The 19,402-nt window shown below is 40.7% G+C and overlaps 1 protein-coding gene across 15 annotated transcripts in view; it reads left to right on the forward strand.

Annotated features, from left to right (window-relative positions):
- The window catches only part of TSPAN4 (tetraspanin 4), a 445,369-nt gene that overhangs the window by 188,403 nt on the left and 237,564 nt on the right, over positions 1-19,402 (forward strand). Inside the window, exon 1 of one of the 15 annotated variants that reach the window (XM_065066067.1) lies at positions 17,782-18,429. The exons of the other annotated variants lie outside the window; for them this stretch is intronic. Coding sequence (XP_064922139.1) covers positions 18,363-18,429 — 67 coding nt within the window. The 5' untranslated portion in view covers positions 17,782-18,362. Of the gene's footprint in view, positions 1-17,781; positions 18,430-19,402 lie in introns of those variants that run through there. 15 annotated transcript variants of the gene reach the window in all.

The raw sequence follows: 19,402 nt of genomic DNA on the forward strand, positions 1-19,402 counted from the left end.
AGGCTGTACAAATCCCTCTTGATTTCCTAATGTGCAGCAGCATTGGGCTTTGCAGAATAAACGGAGCTAATAATTTCTAGGAGGTGGTCTGATCTGTTGCTTGAGAAGCTGAGAGCTAGGGCTTGTTTCCTTGAGTCAGGTATAACTCCTTCTGTCCTAAAATGTTAAACAAAGCCATGGAACTTCGTGGGTGTTTGTAAAGCTTTGTGAATTGCTGCAATGAAAGATTATCCTCTATGAAGTATACAGTGTTGTTCCTAGTCTCCTGTGGGGTGGAGTACCCTTCTTGTGTGTGTGTTGGATTTAAGGTCTGAATAGTAAATATTGAAGCCTTGAATATTTACAATAAATTGTTGAAGAATGGATAAACTGTCTATTAATGTAGGTAAAGAAACAGAAATGCATTTAGTGAACATAAATGCGTATTTGCCAGCCTTACAAGAACATAAAAACTCTGTTGAAGTAGATCAAAGCAACTTTAACTAATCTTAAGAAGAGCTTCTCTCTAGGAATAAGATAAATATCAGACAATAAGTAACTGCAAAGCCCCTTGGAAAATGCTATAGAAATACACACACACTTTGCCACTTGTGTCCTATGTTTATTAAAAAGCATCAAGTATGAATGTACTCTCAGCAACATCTGTTTCCTGAGTTCTCGTTAGGAGATGCTGTCTACATTTAGTTACATTGTTGTCTCACTTCCAGAAACATCAGATTTCTGGTCCTTTGAACAGTTTTATCAGCAATACTTTTGGTTTCAGAGCAGTACTTGATCATTCTGTAGTTACTCTGCCCCTCCCACTGCCTTGTGCATACAACACAAAATGTATCTTGCAAGTTTAATAGCTACGCTGGTTTATATGCAGACTCGAGATTTTAGGAGGCAGAGGAAGTGCTTCTAAAGAAGAGCTCTGATTTTTTAGAAGTAACTGTGAAAGTGACAGCAAGATGGTCTGTATTTATTGTCTCCCAATGATTTCTTAGTTTAGCGGGGAAAAGGAAATATATTATCATCCTTTTAGTATGTTACAAATGTTTTATACTAACAGAATTCTAATGAAATCAGTAACAATGCAGTGCTGTAAAATAAGTATAACGTAATGGAGGCAAGCATAGTGGCCCTACTTACCAACTCAAACTTTTAGTGGGAGCATTAAGTTTGGTATTTTTGCTTCATCAATGACAATATTTTGTATTCAAGACATTTAACATTAGAGTACTATAAAACCACTGTGACTTCACATTCTGGGAATTGTAGAGATCTAATGCTGGCATCTACTTGATGAATTAGACACTTGTACACTGTTGTTACATATGTACCATCACTGCTGCTATATCCATAAGAGTAATTCTGGCAATAAGCATTAAGTGATATCATCACTCTTCCAGATAGTCTCTGGAGAAGCCAAAGGATGATGTCATGTCTAAGCATTCCTTTAATCCTAGATGTATCTTTTAATGCCATGATTAATGTGTGTTTCTGCAATACTGTGAAGAATCGCAGTCTGAAGGTATATGGGATTTTTGTCTTGGACTGTCCATTTTTCAACTTCAGCAGTGGAAAGAAATACTTTTCAAGAAAAACTATGTGTTTTTTAGATGGATCTCTATATATCTGCATACATATATAGGTGATACACATATATGTTTGGCTTAGCTTTTATAATTTGGCTGTTTTTTTCATACCCATGTCCCAGTCCTAGAAAAAGATTAGATGAGATTGTCAGAAAAGTTTCTTGGATTGAGTTTTGTTGTGATTTATTTCTTTACTTGTTTATTTTAATTTTTCTATACTAATAACAGCCTAAACACACTAGCATTTCTATTGCCAGAAATGCTTTTGCTGAAATAATTATTCGACTTTTTTTTTTTTTAATTCTACACACTAACATAAATCATACCAACGAAAGACAATGTCATTGCTAGAAGCTGTGCCTATGATAGAATTAGCTGCTTCAGTTGTGCCAAGATGGGTTGTACTTGCATAATGATACCAGCAAACCATTTCTGAAGTAGACCTTGCCTGAGGCACAGGCTTAATTTTACATACTGCAAATAATTTAACTGATTTCAGAAATTATTTATAAGACAAAATCTTGGGCCCCGCATTCCACAGACTTCAGTGGAGCTAGAAGCCACCCATGAGGTATAAAGCATTTTCAAACTCTGGACTAGAGCTGATAGAATCCCTGGGGCTACAACAGAGGTAGAAATCGATCTTTCAATATTGAAGAAGTAAGAGATTTGTGGGTAAACTGTGGAAATCTTAGCAATGATATGTATCTTATTATTGATGTGAAATAGAGAAGGGAATGAGCAGAGGCTTGCATATAAAGTAATAATATTGCCAAAGGGATGGTCTAAGAAAAAGGCCTTTAAAGCAGCATCTTGGATAAAGAGCTGTAGAACAAGATTCTGTTTGTCAAGAGAGTTTTATCTCTGCAGAGGAGAGGATGTGGTGGATGGCCTATTAGCAATGCTATGTGGAAACCATCTACCAGGCTGAGATATAGCTTAGATACAAGATACAGTAATTAAGAGCAAGCTCCAAGATGAAGATGATACTCAAGTTATGAGCTGGTGCAACAGGACAGTGCTGTTATTATTCACGAGTCATGTGGAAAGAAGATAATGGGCAGGAGAGTCTTGGGAAGAAAATTAAGGTATCGACTTTAGCACAAGAGCAGTAGCATGGCCAAAGCTACTGAAGGGGCTAAGAAGTTGTAAAGGTATTTCTAGAAGGTGTTCCCATTGACTGTAAGAGCATAAACAGAATATTTCTAGGTTGGATTTATTTGAAAGGGATGCTAGATAATTATTGTAGTGATCTCAGAGTGGCTTATGTGTTTTGGCATGGATTTTTCAAGATGAGAGGGACTATAGCATATTTAAAGTTTATTTGTATTATGAAGGGAAGAGGTAAAAGGAGAGAAGGTTGGTTTCAGGGGAACAAGAAGAGATCACCCTCATAAACAGAGTTGGTTATAGGAGGAGACACTTTAAATGCAATCATAGAACGTCCTGGGTTGGAAGGGACCCACAAGGATCATTGAGTCCCTGCATATGACAACCCCACAGTTCACACCATGTGTCTAAGGGCATTGTCCAGTCTCTTCTTGAACACTGTCAGGCTTGGGGCTGTGACACCTTCTGGGGAGCCTGTTCCAGTGCTTCATCCTCTGGGTGAAGAACCTTTTCCTAATGTCCAGCCTAAACCTCTCCTGGTACATCTTCCTGCCATTCCCTTGGGTCTTTAGTGACCACTGTCACTGGTCACTAAAGAGAAGCAATGAATGATCCCTTCAACAAAAAAATTAATTACTTGAACTGTAAATGAGACAGTCACATTGGGCTAGTAATGTAAGCGCATGGTCTACAGCATACATGTAATGAGAACTTGGCCCTGTAAGTTTGACTGTTTTTTGTGATCTGTTTGAATGCATGTCTATGTCTAATTCTGGGTGCATTTAAAGGATGTTTATTCTGGCATTTGAAAGGCATGATGGACATGTACGTGAGATCCTGAGGGCTAAAGCAGGATGAGAGCAGTGTCTTCCTGATGTCATGCATCAAATATTGCATGGGACAGGCTGAGCTGCTGCAAATGCCACATGAAATGCTTAACCATCCAGGAATTATTCCATGCCTTTCTGGTATCTTAGGCATGTGTTCGTGCCCTAGCTGAGAATGCTTGTCCTGTGCTCCAGAAGACATATGCTCCTGGTTCTTCTCAGCCAGTTTTGCACTCCCTTGTGCACTATCACTGGTACAAGTTAGACTACTTATTTTGTTGCTGTTGTCCTTTTTAAAGTTTGTTTTGTAGAGCTTTAACCAAAATTTTCATCACCTCTTAATGCAGTCAGCTTGCTGCGTTCAGGTGGGCTAACTGAGGCATTGCATTAATACTGATACAGAGGGGGACTTGTTGAATGATGGTATAATGTGAATGGTTTCAGCTGATTAGCACCTGTGTTTCTGTTCCGTTTTATTTTCTCCAGGCAAATGTATTAATGGACCATCTCAAAGTTGTTGGAAGACAAGTAGATAGCAAGTGTTTCCTGTTCGTAAATACCACTGTGAAAATGCAGTGACTCTGTTTTGCTCTGGCTGAGCATGCTTAGCACCTGGTTGCATTAACAGGACTTACACATGTGCTCTGAGTGCAATGTACCCTATAGCCCCTGAGTAATGAGAAACCCTTATCTCGTGTTTCCATATTGCTGCATGGAACAAAAGCCGTTGTAAAAACAAATCCACCCTATCCCTCCATGGGAATTTTGTCTTGCTCCTTTCTTCATGTGAGCTAATTTGCAGTGAGACAACCCAAGGATGACAAAACAGAACTTTGTTACTTTCTGCTAGCTTAAACTGAGACAAGGGGAGACTTCTTGGCACACTGCTGTCACTGTCTGGATTAGGGGTGTCAAACACATTTTCACCAGGGGGTGCATTACCCTCATGGCCGAGTGTAGTTTTAGGACTGTATAAATGTAGGGGTAGTTACATTCATACAGTCCTAAAGAACAGTTTTAAAATTACATTCAGCCCTTTGAAGGCAACCACGAGGCTGATTTGGGCCCCAGTGAAAATGAGTTTGACACTGCTGATCTAGACCTTTTCTAAGCTTTATCTTCTCTGGCTGCAGAGATTGTGAGGTGAAAATCAGCTCTCCTGAAAATGCCGGGCAGTTTCCATAGAATGAAATCACTGTCTGCAGGTTAGACTATGACTCCTAATTTACCAAAGTGTCACTGTGTCCAAGTGGCTTCAGTCAACTCTGAATTCTAAAAGCTGTAATAAATACCAGTATTGACAAAGAAGCCAACCTGAGCATTTACCTGCTCTACTCTGCTGTTTGCTGCCCTACCAGCTGTGTCAATGTGACTGTCACAGTTTAGCCTCAGCAACTAAAACCATGTGCTACTCTCTTATCTCTCCCCCACCCCTGGTGGGATGCGGAGAAGAATCAGGAAACAAAAGCAGCTACTTTTCAGTCACTTCAACCATTGAGAAAGAAGGAGAGTAAAAAGGGAGAAGAGGAGGACATGGCTGTAGTTGCTTTCCCCCTCTCATCATTCCATTGTGCAGCAAATAACCTGGAGGACCGTTTGTACTTCCCTTAGTAACTAAGCCTCTACTGGAGATGATGACAGCTGACAGGAATAGTCAGTCATGACTGCAGCTAGTGTTATTTCTCCCCCACCACAGGGAGTGCAATGGTCCATAGCTGTGCAGGGTCCTGCAGTTGCTGTCTGGAGGGGACAGGCAGATGTTCCTCTTATCATACTCTCATCAGACACGTACTTCATGCTTCCAGTTTAAGAAATGTGGTGGTAGTGCATGTTCTCTAATCCATATTACAGAACCATGTTCTTTCTCCATCTTGTATCCTCGGAGAATGTACATTGGAAGAAAGGTCCAGTTTCCTCCTACAGAAGTTTCATACCTTTGCTAAGGGTATTAATATATACATTGATAATTCTTAAGGTTAGAGCCGTCCATTCGTGACAGTCATTATAGCAGTTGAGGACAATGAACATCACTAGATGTCCACAAAAGCACGGGTGGCTTCAAAAAATGTCAGTTGCTCTTTTTGGATGGTGACATTAGCCTCCAGAGAGCTATTTGCTGCCGAAGGTAATTTCTGGTATCCAAGCTATCCTACCCCATTTCCAAAATATAAGAAAAGAAAATCTTATTGTCTTGAATTTACAGATTAAATTGGAAGTAGAATAAGTGTCAGTTAAATGATTTACCCAAAGTTAGAGAAGTGGCTTGTGTCAGAGCCAGGGTTTGAATTATAAGCACCTGAATCTCAGACTGGTGCTTTAGCCTCTAAAGGAGACACAGTTCTGGATGAAAGTCCCCTGACCATTAGCTTCATGGTGAGAATTAGTGGGCCTGGTGGTGGTCCAGACTATCACCACCTTTCCTTTCCTTTTCCAGAGAGAGGACTAGTCAACCAGCACCTTACGAGATGTGACATGCCATGTCTTCTAACTGAGCTGGGCTGGCTTTGCTGGAGCCCTGCCAGTTGTTTGAACACTTGGATGGGGGAGACTGATCCAGTGCTTAGTCCCTGAGCCAATGTCTGCTGCTGTGGGTGCCGTAGCAGGGCATGGGCCCTGTGAGGTCCTCTGGCCTCATGTGAGACAGCCAGACCTGAACCAGCCTATCGATCGGCCCATTACAGCTCAGTAGATCAGGCATGGTGCTACCCTCACTCAAGGCAGAGTAAATTCTTCACATTGATGATTCAAGTTGGCTCAGTCTTCTGGAATCGCTGATGCTTACCCCTGTCTATGCCTTACCCTGACTGTGAGCTGGAGGGATGATAGTGGCGATTGCACATCTGCGGGGCATAAGATCTAGCAGCAGTACCATCAGCTGTACACAACCCCTGGTTCCAAAAATTCCATCTAAAAACAGATGTTGCATTCTGATTCAGCATTACTGGATTTGACTCAGTGTATGAGCCACCATTACTTGACTTGGAAAAGGGAGGTGCCTGCTTGCATGTACAAAATCTAGATTGCTCTTCTGGAGAAGAAAAGCCTGCGGCCAGTCACAGTTGCAGCTTTGGGGAAGTGACGGGCCAGAAAAATGAGTCTTAGCCAAATGTTTTTCATTTTTGTGTTTGTGTGAGAGAAGATGTGCATGCTTTAATTTGGTAAAAATTCAACTTAATCTTTTAATTAGAAGTTGTTGTTATCTAAAAACTTTGCAGCCCTCCCACATATCTCCTGACAGCTTGGGCTGTGTGGCACAGACAAGCTAGGATGGCTCTAAGTGTCAAAATATGCTTCTCCTTCTTGTGTGTATATATATATCTATACATTATCAAGTAAAATAAAACCCCGCAGTGTGACAGATTATGTTTCTTCAATTGTCATCACTCTTTCAGTGAATTTATGGCTGTCAAGAGAAATTTGCACTTCTAGAAACACTGGAAACCTTGAATCACCTAGGCTGAAAAGAAGGCCAGGCCTTGGTCTGCCTACCTCTTGCTGGAACATTGCTGGAGGTGGCTGAGCTGATTTAAATATATTTGGGTTTGAATTTTTTCTCTCACTTTGTTATTTACGTACCAGGCTGTATTTCAGGTGGAACTCTGACGTCAGCTTTTTTTTTTGTATGTGAGAATAAAGTGGGAAGCTTGTCTCCTGGGAAAGCTGGTTCTTCAAGTTTTCCTGCTAGGTGGCCCCTGCTGCAGTGATGTTTGTGGATCAAGAAGCCTGTGCACTCTAATGAGTTAGAGTTTGTGTTTCCTGTCCAGACGTGTTCATGGTATTGCAGTAGGCTGGAGCTGGGAATCTCTTAGCTAAATTATGCTTAACTTGGACAACCTGGACCACCTTAGCAGAAGCTGAAGGTACATGGGCTTCTCCTGGTGGCCACTCCCAGGTCCTTTTCCACTGGCCACCTTTTCAGCTACTCTTCACCAAGCCTGTGGTATTGCATGGGCTTGTTGTGACTTAACTGCAGGACCCAGCACTTGGCCTTTTTGAACCCCATGCAGCTGGCCTCAGCCCAACAATCCAGCCGGTCCAGATCCCTCTGTAGAACCTTCCTACCCTCCAGCAGATCAACACTCCAACCCAATTTGGTGTCATCTGCAAACTTACTGAATGGGCACTCAATCTCCTCATCCAGATCATTGATAAAGAGATTAAACAGAACTGGCCCCAATACTGAGCCCTGGGAAACACCACTTGCGACCAGCCATCAACTGGATTTGACTCATTTCACCACAACTCTTTGGGCCTGGCCATCCAGCCAGTTCTTTACCCAGTGAAGAGTACACCCATCCAGGCCGTGAGCTGCCAGCTTCTCCAGGAGGATGCTGTGGGAAATGGTGTCAAAGGCTTTACTGAAGTCTAAGTACACAACATCCACAGCCTTTCCTTCATCCACTAAGTGAATCAGATGACACAGTTTGTTTCAAAATGGCACTTTTTTATCACTAAAAATAGATTCTTGTAGTAAAAACAGGAGTCCAAGCCTCAGATATGCTCAGGAGCACTTCTATGAAAGGCAATGGCATTCAAGTCTTGCTCTTTCCCTTCACAGGTTTTCAGACCCTTTCTCTGTTTTGCATGATACGTGTAGGTGTATCTAAGGCCTATGGTTAGGAAAGCTTCCTGTACTTTAAGAAAGCAAGGTTCCTGGGAACTTAAAGACACCAGACAGGCTGGCTACAGTGGGACCAGGCTTCCCTGAGGGAGGGGAGCCAGCTGGCCGACTGTGAGCCAGCAGTGTGCCCAGGTGGCTAGGAAGGCTGACAGCATTCTGGCTTGTATCAGAAATAATGTAGCCAGCAGAGTAGAGAAGTGATCATGCCCCTGTACTCAGCCCTGGTACACCTCCAATTCTGTGTTCATTTTTGGGCCCCTCGCAACAAGAAAGCCATTGAGGTGCTAGAGAGACTTCAGAGGAAGGGCAACGAAGCTGGTGAAGGGTCTGGAGAACAAGTCTTATGATGAGTGGATGGGGGAATTACAACTGTTCAGCCTGGAGAAAAGGAGGCTGAGGGGAGACCTTATCGCTGTCTACAACTACCTGAAAGAAGGTTGTAGCATGGAGGGTGTTGGTCTCTTCTCACAAGTAGCAAGTAATAAGAGGAAACGGCCTCAAGTTGTACCAGGGGAGTTTTGGACTGGATATTAGGAAAAACTCTTCACTGAAAGTGTTCTCAAGCACTGGAACAGGCTGCCCAGGGAAGTGGTTGAGTCACCATTCCTGGAGGTATTTAAAAGATGTGTAGATGTGGTGCTCAGGGACATGATTTAGTGGTGGACTTGGCAGTGTTAGGTTAATGGTTGGACTCTGTAATCTTAAGGGTCTTTTCCAACCTACATGATTCTATTATCTTTGCCCAGTTCCCTTGATTTGGGATATCTCTGGTTCAGCTCATGAAGAAAGAAGGATTTTTCCCAAAGAGACTGGGGCTTGCCGTGTGAACTAAGGCTCCAAAATAAAGGTACTTCATAAAAGGTGATGGCATTTAGTTTCTCTCACCCTCTGTATTAGGCAAGGAGGTATTGACTCCCCTGCTCTACCCTGAGGTGTAAGCTATAGCTGTTTACAGCTATAGGACACAGAAAAGGATGTCATTACAAGTATCCTCAAACGGAGCTGGAAATGCAGTATTTGATATTCAAATTCAAACTGGGGACTGGGTCCAGATGGCCCTAACTTTTAAGCACTTCTCACATCAATGTAGATGTTCAGGTGAACAAAACTTAAGAAAATTTCAAACAGGTCTGAATATATGTTTATGTGGCATATTGTTTATTTTGTGTCTTAGAGTTCTTTTTATTTTCCCCCTGTCCTTTTACAGAGGTTTGCATAGAATGTATTGGAAGGCATAAGCAAGAAGCAGAGGTGAATATTTTCCCTTCCTTTTGACAATGTATGCCTTTCTAATTTTGTCTTGATTTCGGTATTTTGTTTTTGCATTGTTGCTTGTTTAGGATAATGCATAGTTATTGGAACCTTCTCTACTGTGGTTTGCCAGGATGGTGGAAAGGCACCTCCTCGAGAACATTTACAAAGGTAGCCTGGCATCTGAAAATTGATGCTTCCCATATAATAAAACCTGCAGGTTACATTAAATCTTGTCTTACCAAAGCATGCCAAAATATAGATCAGCTGTTACCAATTCTGAGAACATAGTGGGATAACCATAGTCACATGGCTGCTAATCTCTCTCACTGTAGAATGAGAAGCGTATTTCCAGGTTTAATACTGTGTTGTGAATGATGTTTGCAAATTAGGAATCTTAAAACTGGTTATATTATTAGGCTTTGTAGTATTGCATTATATTTGTGTTAGGCAGGCTATGAAGTTGCTACTAGGAGCCACTGAAGAAGGTGAGAAGGGGAACAAGGGAATAAGTAGGGGCAAATTGAAATGAAGATGACTCATCTGATGCCTTAAACATGAATGTCACCAAGAATTTCTAGCTAGGCAGCAATCAACAACAGCTGTTCCAGTTAGCTCTTTTCCTTCCTTTTAAAATATTTAATTTTGAGGTTTTTTTACTATGCGGGATCATCCTTTTGTGTGCCTCATAGATCTAAAGTCATATGTTGTTATTTAAGTGTTCCCAGAAGGGCTACTGGAGACGTCAATGTTGACACTAAATGTTTTACTGTGATTAACAAAGCTCAGGCTCTGGAAACCTTAAAACTGTGTGACCTGCTTGATAGCTGGAAATCTGGGTTGAGAGATGCTGCTCAAATGGCAGCTGCAGGTAGGAAATTACAGACAGACAGTAGCAGGGGCTCCAGCATCACCCCGAGTTCCACTTAAATGTCTGGTGTGTTTTGCAGCAGATGTATCACCTTAGTCAAGGATTGTTCTATTTTCTGCCTTTTGTTTTTCCCTGATTCATGTACCTGGTTAGATACTTTGTTGCCTTGAGAGAAAATTCATTAATTAAATGCCAGAAATAAAATTGTCTTTTTCTTGTGCTGCTCTTCTGGATGCAGATGTGTTCCCTCTGTGCACTCAGAGCAGTAGCAGCAACCAAACCAAGTGGTAGGTCACATCTCTTTGCTTCTGCCTAAAATAAAAAAGGAGAAATTAGTTCTCTTTAAAATGAAGCCAAGGCCTATAATACTGTAGTATTAATAGTGATGCTGGCCTTGACAAAAATAGCTGTTAAATGGGGAGTAAAAAGCTTTTTGTGTTTGCCAAAGTTGTAATGAAAATGGTGGAGCTGTCATAAATACGATGTTCTTAGCTAAAATGATTATGGCTTAACAATTTTCCAAAGCATTGCACTGGATTGTTGCCAGCACATTCAGATCTTAGGGTTGTAAAGCTTTAAACTAAAATCTTGACAGTGAGTCTTTATCTGTGCCAGAGGAAAAGGTAGGCAGCATTTATGAAATCCACTCACATTCTTCACTCACAACCTTGACATTGCTCCCATGCTCATTTGTTGTCATCTTTATGTGTGTCTAACTCTCTCAAGAAACACTTGATCCGGTGTATGGCTGTGGATTGCTGAGTTTGGTTGCTGGTGTGATGCAAACTACAGTCCTCGTAGCCTTTAAATACACAGGCTGACTCCTCAGGAGGGAGAAATCCGTGGCACTCCACAGAAGTGGCTGGAGCTGTGCCAACCTGCAGTGCTTGAAGACTGCTCACAACAATGCATCTTTGATGCAAATTACTACTTTTAGGAAAAACTAGTGTTTACAGGGAATCAAACATGGGTTAATGCTGAACTGCGAAGCAGGGCCAGAAGTTACATTTGGCACATTTTGTTAGATGCAAATGAACTCAGGGAAAATTTAAATACCAGCCTCTGTGATAAAGATAGAACAATAGTAGTGAAGAAAACGCACAGATGTATTTTATTCCGAATGGTAAAATGACTAATTCTGTTCATTTGTGATCCACACAGTAGGAAAATGTGTTAACCTCTGTGTAACTCTGATTTCAGATTGTAGCAGAAACTTGGGTCAGTAGCAGAAACTTGGGTCAGTAGCAGAAACTTTAACATTGGATGGCACCAGCTTTCATGAATTGTTGATTGTTTCTTATTTCTCCAGAGGAGCAGCTGAATATTTGTTGGCATGCTTTCATTGATCCCTAATGGGCTTTGCAAGTGGAGGGAGAAACATGCATGTCTGAAAGTTCTTCTGCTGTCTTGCAGGAGTAAGACTTTATTTTCATTTTTGTGTGTTCTGAAGTAAAAGAAGAATAATTAATTTCTCCTGAGGCTCAGAACTGTACAGAACCAAAAGTGGCATTATGATCTTCGTAACTGTAGAGAGCATGTTGCTGAGTATGCAGGACACCCCAGAAGTAGTGGACTGCTAATACTCGATAGAGGTTGGTTGTTTATCTCATACTGAAGAAAGCAATTTGATCTAGAGGAGCATTCCCACTTGCAGTTAGTCAGTGTACCAGGAAATAGCTTGCTTTTTATCTTTGGATGTCTCAGCTGAGACAAAAATGCAGCATAGTTTTGGCTTGCCTCATCAGACAGCAACAGAGAGCCTCTTGATTCTTACCTCTTGTTTTGCAGGGTTGTGTATGAGATGGGGCTATTCCGTTGCTTAGTTAAGTATATGCTGAAGCACCTGAGTCCATAGCCTTCTGTGAAAATTACTTTTATGAAAAAAATAATAATAACAGTAATAATTAAGTATTTTCTGCACTCCTGTGAAAATGATGTATTTTCTCCAGAGAAGGTGTATGGCTTCACAAGCTAAAGAAACTGGATGTGTAATTTATTGCCTCTTAGTCAGTGGCATTTTCAAAGTTTATACGTAAGATAGGCACGTAATCCCTTTGCAATCTCTGTGTTAGTAATAGTGTTTACTACTTGCACCTTACCTTTGGTAGCTTTGGTGGTCCAAAGACATATCTGAGGGAAGATTTGCACGGCAGGGTGCTATGTTTTAGTAAATCAACTGATACACTTAGAGAGAACAGATAATCTCTGAGAACCAGTAAACTTCAGGGGGAAAAAAATGGTGGACAGTAATAAAGATATGAGCACTTTCAGAAACTGTCTCCTAATAAGACTTTGATGCAGGTGGTGAACACCTGGAAGACAAGAGCATGTCCATACATACATGTCAGAATAGCATTTAAGATGCTGTTTTGCTAGTAGCTACAGTGTATGTCTAGGTAAGACTGTCATGCCCTATAACCCTGTGGTGTACATGCAGCGACATTAACCTTTAGGTACTCCTTCCAATATCTGCCTCTCTCACTAGCTGCCCTTTTCCGTGGACCTGGTGTCTTCAGGTAATAGCTGTCCCTTTGATCACCTAAACTGCTGTTGGATCTGTCTTGAATCCCACCTTCAGATGATGAGATGTTTGCAGAGTCCTGCTGACTGTTAGATATGTCTCTCAGATTTCATTCTTGGGTAGTAAGTATAACATTGTGTGCTGCTGAGAAACTGGTAGGATCCCCTTGGAGAGATAGCTTTTCCAGATTTGACCCATCAGATAGAAGATGTCCTGCTGTGGATAATCAAGGCTCAGCTGTCTCCTTTGGTCACAGCTCCAGTTACTGATCCCTGTGTCTATGCTGTACATAAACCATTTACCTTTCCCAGATAAGAGCATCTTGCACCAGCTACTGCTCTGGTACCCTTTAGTCAGAACTGAGGGTTTCAGCTTCATGTTTCGGAAACATAGCTGATAAGCCACAAAAAAGTGGCAGCTTTGAGCTAACAAAGTAACAGCTGTCCTTGGTCTTCTAGCCTAGTCTGAAAAATAAATGCTACTCTACTTACTGTGCATGCTGGATATGGTTAGGACTCCCATATGTGTGGCAGCCCTGGGTAAATATGGAATGTTCTAATGGATTTACTTGGGGAACGGTTGAAGTATGGAAATGCTACACTTAATCGATGACTAATTTGCAGAAATACAAAAGTTATATCACTTTCTTAATCTTTCTCACTAGAAAGCTTGGAAGTACTGAAAAATGTTTTAGCATAGCCACTGATTATTATAAAAGGAGACTTTATGGTAAGGAAGGCACCTGCTACAAGTCATACAAGCTAAATAACATTTTTTATGTGCACTGTTCAAAACTGAACTACTTGAGGAAGAAGAGTAATTTTTTTTGTTTGTTCATTTTCTGTTGAATGCAGAATGTGTGATTCCATTTAGAAAAGTTAAAATGCTGAACATGTATGTTACTGTCTTTTTATGATTATGTTTGGTCCCAAATTTCCTCCCAATTTGCGTTCTAAGGAATTGGACTAGTAGCAGTTACATAAATATAGAAACACAGGAGCTAATTCTTTTTTTTTCAGTAGGGGCTATGACATCCCTTATTTGTATATCTTTTTACAGAGGTTGCTCACATTTTAGCTCTTGCTATAGGAGAGTGAAATAAAGAAAGGGGATTAGGGAAGAAATTAAGATGGAAAAACCAAGCTGTGATCTAAGAAAGAGTTTAGTGAGAGTATTATCTACATGAATTTCTGAAAGAAACCCCTGATTTGATGCATTTTGCATCATCTGACAAATCACATATAACAAGAAAATATGCCAAAATTAAAGGTAAATACAGAGGAGGTGGATTTCAGTACTGAATTTAAAATGTTGGCATCTTCTGTTGCTGATTTGACATTTTATTGTTGCAGGGAATTTGGTTTCTGTGTAGCTTTCCTGTTAACACGTGCAACAGCACCACACCCATGCCCTCATTTCATTGACAGATAATTCTTTTGTACATAAAAATGAGTGCCTTTAAAATTACAGGCACATTCAGTTTCAATAGTTGCACCTCTTTTTGGCAATATATTAAGGTATTTTATGTATCAAAGAGCTGTGTTGCAAGGTGTTGTCTTCATGAAGGCAGGCAGTTTTCAGTCAGAGCAACATTAGCACAGTATTCTTTTCCAGCAGTAGCTCAGAGCAAACAATTTAGGAAGTGGTAAAATAAAGAAGATATGGTGATAATTCCTGAGTTTCCTGGCTGTACTTAGAAGCCATCAAGCAATATGGCTGCATCAGTTCAAGCCCTAAGCAAAAGCTGAAAGATACTACTTCCAGTTTTCCTCTTTGAAACAGGAGTAAGTGCAAATGTCACAACTTGAGCTCTTCCTTGTCTGCAGTCTGGAGGTGCATCAGTGCAGGTGGAGCAGTTCTTGGCCTCTGCCTCCTGAGTGGGGTTCATTCTGTAAACATCTGAGCCCTGTGAAGTGGGTAAGATGTCTTACAGCGCTGGGCGTAATGTTGCAGTGACATGAACACAGATTAAACCTGCTGTTAGCGACTGTTCTACACTGTGATTGCAAACCTGGCTCTTGGTAGCTGTCCTGGTGTTTGTCTCTCTCATGCAGGTGTGTTTTGGATAGATAGTGATGATAAGTATTTATGATTACTAGCATTTGAGTCTGCTGAGGAAAAGGAAATAAATGCATGTTTGTGGTTGTTTTTTCATGTTTGGTTTCTGCTGCATACAACTGTGAAAGGTTTATCAGGCAGTTAGCTTTGAATCTAAGCTAGAAATGCACCTCCTTTTTAGGGGTCTTTTCCTTCCTATGCAATCTCTCCAGAGTGGTGCTGGAAATTGGCAGCAATCATATCAGCTGTCAGGTCATTCCCTTCAGTTTCTGTATAAGCAGGATCTACAGCCTGTCTGTACTTCTTGAAGAGTAACAGAAAGACCTGGAGATGCCTCTGAGTTTCTGCATTGTACCTGTCATTTATAATAATTGTATATTTTCCCTGAAAATTGGAACTATAGAGTTGATGAATTGTTTTCACGTTCTTTTTTCTGTTGGTCTTCAGTTGCATGGGCTGTTTAACACCAGTGATTGATAGTTTCATTATAGCTCTTCTCCTATAAGCATATAGGATCTTTATGAAAAAGTGATTTGGGATTTCTTCATTATGCCTGAAAATGTCTTTAAAGATGCCTTGCACAGTGATAATTCTCAAAAATGAAATGAGTAGTGTGGATTTTCTGGGAGAACAAAACCTGTAACATTTGTTGGAACTTGACACCCTAAATTGCTACATTTTTCATTTGTTTCCTTTCCTTCTTCCTTCTATATTCTTATATATGAAAGCCTCTTTGGTAATTGTCATGGTGACTGCTAATTACTTCCGGTGATTTCTTCTTTTGATACCTGGAAGCTGTTTGTGCACTTTGTGTAGAGTTTGTTGTTGTTGTTCTTTTTGACCATTGATTTCAAGCCACTTCCATGTCGCATAGAATCAAAGACAGGGGGGGAAGGATTGGTTTAAAAGCAAGTATGTAAATACCTATTTTAAACTCTTCATTTAGAAACGAATCAGCAAATGTTGAGGCCCTCACAAATGGCCTCGTGTTGCTGCTCCCGGTTTTAGACATGCCTCTGACCATCCCTCGACATCACTATATGAAGCAGTGAGTTCAGCAGGGAGAATGGTGAATAGTTTCCTATCTGGTATTGCCAGTCTCCAAAGGAGCCTGGTTAAAATTTCATGGAGGTTATCTTGGCTCTTCATCTTCTGGTTTTTGAAAAGTTTAAAGCTTGCTGAATAAGGCATTGAAAGAAGAAGGTATTATCAGACAGCCTCAAGTTTCTATTAGTGTAGGGTGTTGTTTTTTTTTTTTCCTTTGAATTCTATTTGGTACTATGCAAAGAGAACCTTAAATATTCTCCTGGACAGAAATGGGCTTTATACTAGTCTTCTACCCTTTCTGTTATTTGTAAGAGCAAATAATTTGAGGCACTGTCTTTTCTTGAACTGGTAATAATTTAGCAGGTAGGAAACATGTACTTCGTAATTCTTAGGTGAAAAGTGATAGGAACTGTGAAGCTACTTGCACAAGGTTTTTGTTAGCTAGACTTAATCTCTCTTGGCTTTTTGTAGCTGATGGGGTTTCTGGTGTCTCACTGCAAATGAAAGAGACTTCTGGACAGTCAGCCTATTGCAGAAATAGCAGAAGGGTGTTCACTGAGAATAATCTCTCATAGAGACATGAATTTACAGCAACAGCATTTCTTCTGCTTTACTTACCATAGCACTAGGCTAAAGTGGCTCAGCCTTCTGGACATTACAAGCTTGTATCGCTCCTTTATTTGTTTAACACCTTTTTTGAGCTTTAGGTCATTGATGTCAGATCTGGCCTGCTTAAGGTATTTCATGTTCTTCTACACACTCTAACTGTAGCTGTCTCATTCCCCAAGGGGTCTCCTTCATTGCTGTTTTCCTCGTGCTCTCTCTACATTTCTTAAAAGACTCACTGTGAGTATGAAACAGCAAAGGATAGATTCCCAGCACAAGGTCTTGCTTAAAAGGGCCAGATCCTTCAGAGCTGCAGATTCAGCCTGCATGATGCCAGCGGTACTCAGCTGTGAGTGATCGGAGAAATATTCCTGTAATTATTCCATTACTTTTTCATTGATGGATTATCTCCAGAATGCCCATTGCCACAGCTTTGCATATATCTGGTCAAGAATTTGTCTTTGAGTTATATGCAGCATTAAAGTTACTCTAGATGTACAGGTGGTCTATAGGTTCCATTGCAGCTGCTCTTTGAAGGGATCTTACAGGGGTTGCTGCCCCTAAAACTCACTAGGAAGCAGGTTATGGTATCTACTGCTTAATGGTGATTGTAACTGTCTTCCTGTGAACTTGGCAGTCTCACCTTTTGCACTCTATTTCTTTCAACATCCTGTGAACTCTAGACTGGGGGGGACCATTTTTTAATATAGGACGTGATATTGTTGAGCTCTTAATTCTTACCTAAGCCTCCACATGCTTCCACAGGTTAAAAACTAATAACTGACTGTTGTTGGTAGTTCTGTCAGTTTTGCATCATGATTCTTGTGTTTTAACCACGTATTTCTGAGCAATGCCTACAGTTATTTTTAATTGTCTAAAGCAACATATGAGCAAGTTATGTTGGTGAGTCTGATGGTTCTTAGGTATTTGGACCCTTTATGTATGTCCAGCTATGCACTTGCTCGTGGACTGTTCTCTGCCAAAGTGCTTGTATATTGTGTTGATAAAAGTTGATTATGCAAAAATCTGATTAGTTCTTTATTGTTGTTTCTCATTCCTGCCCAATAAGACCAGATTGCTTTCTTTATTCTGAAGTACACTCATAGAATCCCATAGGTTCAAGACAGCACAGCTGTAAAAGTTTCTAGTTGTCAGTATTCTCTGTGTAATCTTTAAAACTAAGTTCAGGTGTCTATCTCTGATTTGTTGCTAATTATTTATTAAAGACAATTCCATATTTCTGGATATTCTATATTAAAAGCCATTATTGTTTGTTTTGTGAAGTTTTGGGGGGTTTGCCTTGGCTTTGTGGTTTCCCTTAAAACGTACTGATTTTGTTCAATGTGTATTGATTTTTATTTGTGTCTCCAGTCTGTCAGTTAGCTGAAGATGTTATTACATATTTGTTAAATGCAGGCTGGGATTGATGGTGTACAAGACAAACTGTATAGACTGTCATTGCTCTGAGCTAATCTTATCTCCTACAGTAAAGCATTTCTGAGGAATTTCTAATTTTGACAACTGGGATCAAATGTCTGACTTCTGAAGGCTGACAATAATGCCAGGGGCTGAGCTGCTTTGTCCTGTTGATAGCAACCACGCAGTTTAAAAACCTCACTGAATGCCAGGGAACCATGCATCTTAGCTGGTTAGGTTCAGGGTTCATGTGTGTTTAGGGTAAGGCATTAGCTTTAGAAGTGTTTATGGGGCAGAAATGCTGCGGCTGCTCAGGGGCAAAAATAGTTCTGGGTTTTCAATGGCTGCATTCCGTGACTGGAGCCTGGAATCATGAATCAGGGCTCAGCTCTCGGTCTGTGTGAGCCCAACTGCGAGAGCTCTGCAGACAGGCACAGGAGGGGAGCAGCCAGCTGAGATGAGCCTGAGCCCAGCGCCGCTGATACTCTGGGAAGGACTTGTGTTGCTTGTACACTCTCCGCGAGGTACTGTACATTAATATTTTGATTTCCAGTAGGAGTGTAATTACTTGAGTGTGAATAATTAAAAATCTACTGAACTGTGCAAAATTTCCCACTAAACCAAAGATGACTCTTAAAAAGTTTTTGTTCTGTGTGAATTCAGTTTCACAGATACTTGTAGGTCCACACCTTACAAGCTTCCAGAGACCTGGGATGATATATTTTGATTGGAAGGGCATATTGCTCATTCCCACCTGAAGGCTGTTTCTATGAGTATTTGTACTTGATTTTTGCACGGCAGGTTTTTTTCCAGAAATTTTCCAGCCTGGAAATTCCTGGAAATTTGGATACATAGATATATATCTAGATACAGTAGTCTTTCAAAGCCTTCCAGCAATAGCGCTTTTTAAAAATTGCACATGAAACATGGATGTTTAACTCAAAGATCGCTCTAAAGCTTCAGACTCTGTCAGTGTTGCAGCATGAGATCTATGCAGGTTTATATCTTCATTTGACAGTTAAGATCATTATTTCCAGTGTTTCAAGAGGTGGCACAATTTCATGAAGGAGTGAATTCTGTACTTACATTCAGTACTTTCTGTTGGAGGTGTTTCTAGGATGGTGCCAAAGTTTTTGTGACCAACATTACCTTTGAAAGCAGTAAACACAAGTATGTAGTGGTTGTTGTTGTCCTTCATACATTTCAAATACGTATCCTTCAGGACATTGCTTGTAAGACCTCAAGAAATTTATATTCCTTCAGTTTTTGGCATGCCCTGTGAATTGAATAACTGTATGATCCTCCATCCACAGTGAGCTGCTGGATTTTGTGTTTCTAGGAGTACCCGTGCCAGCTGCGTGTGCAGACTGTCTGTTCCATTAGTGCCCAGGGCAAAACTATGCAAATCCACACACGGTAACCTCACAGCCAGGCACAGTGTTCAAGTGCATTCATGTGTTCCTTTCTAGGCCATGGGATGCAGCTGCACATGCTTTT

This window comes from Columba livia, chromosome 5, assembly GCF_036013475.1.
Source record: "Columba livia isolate bColLiv1 breed racing homer chromosome 5, bColLiv1.pat.W.v2, whole genome shotgun sequence".
In the NCBI taxonomy this organism is placed as follows: Eukaryota; Metazoa; Chordata; class Aves; order Columbiformes; family Columbidae; genus Columba; species Columba livia.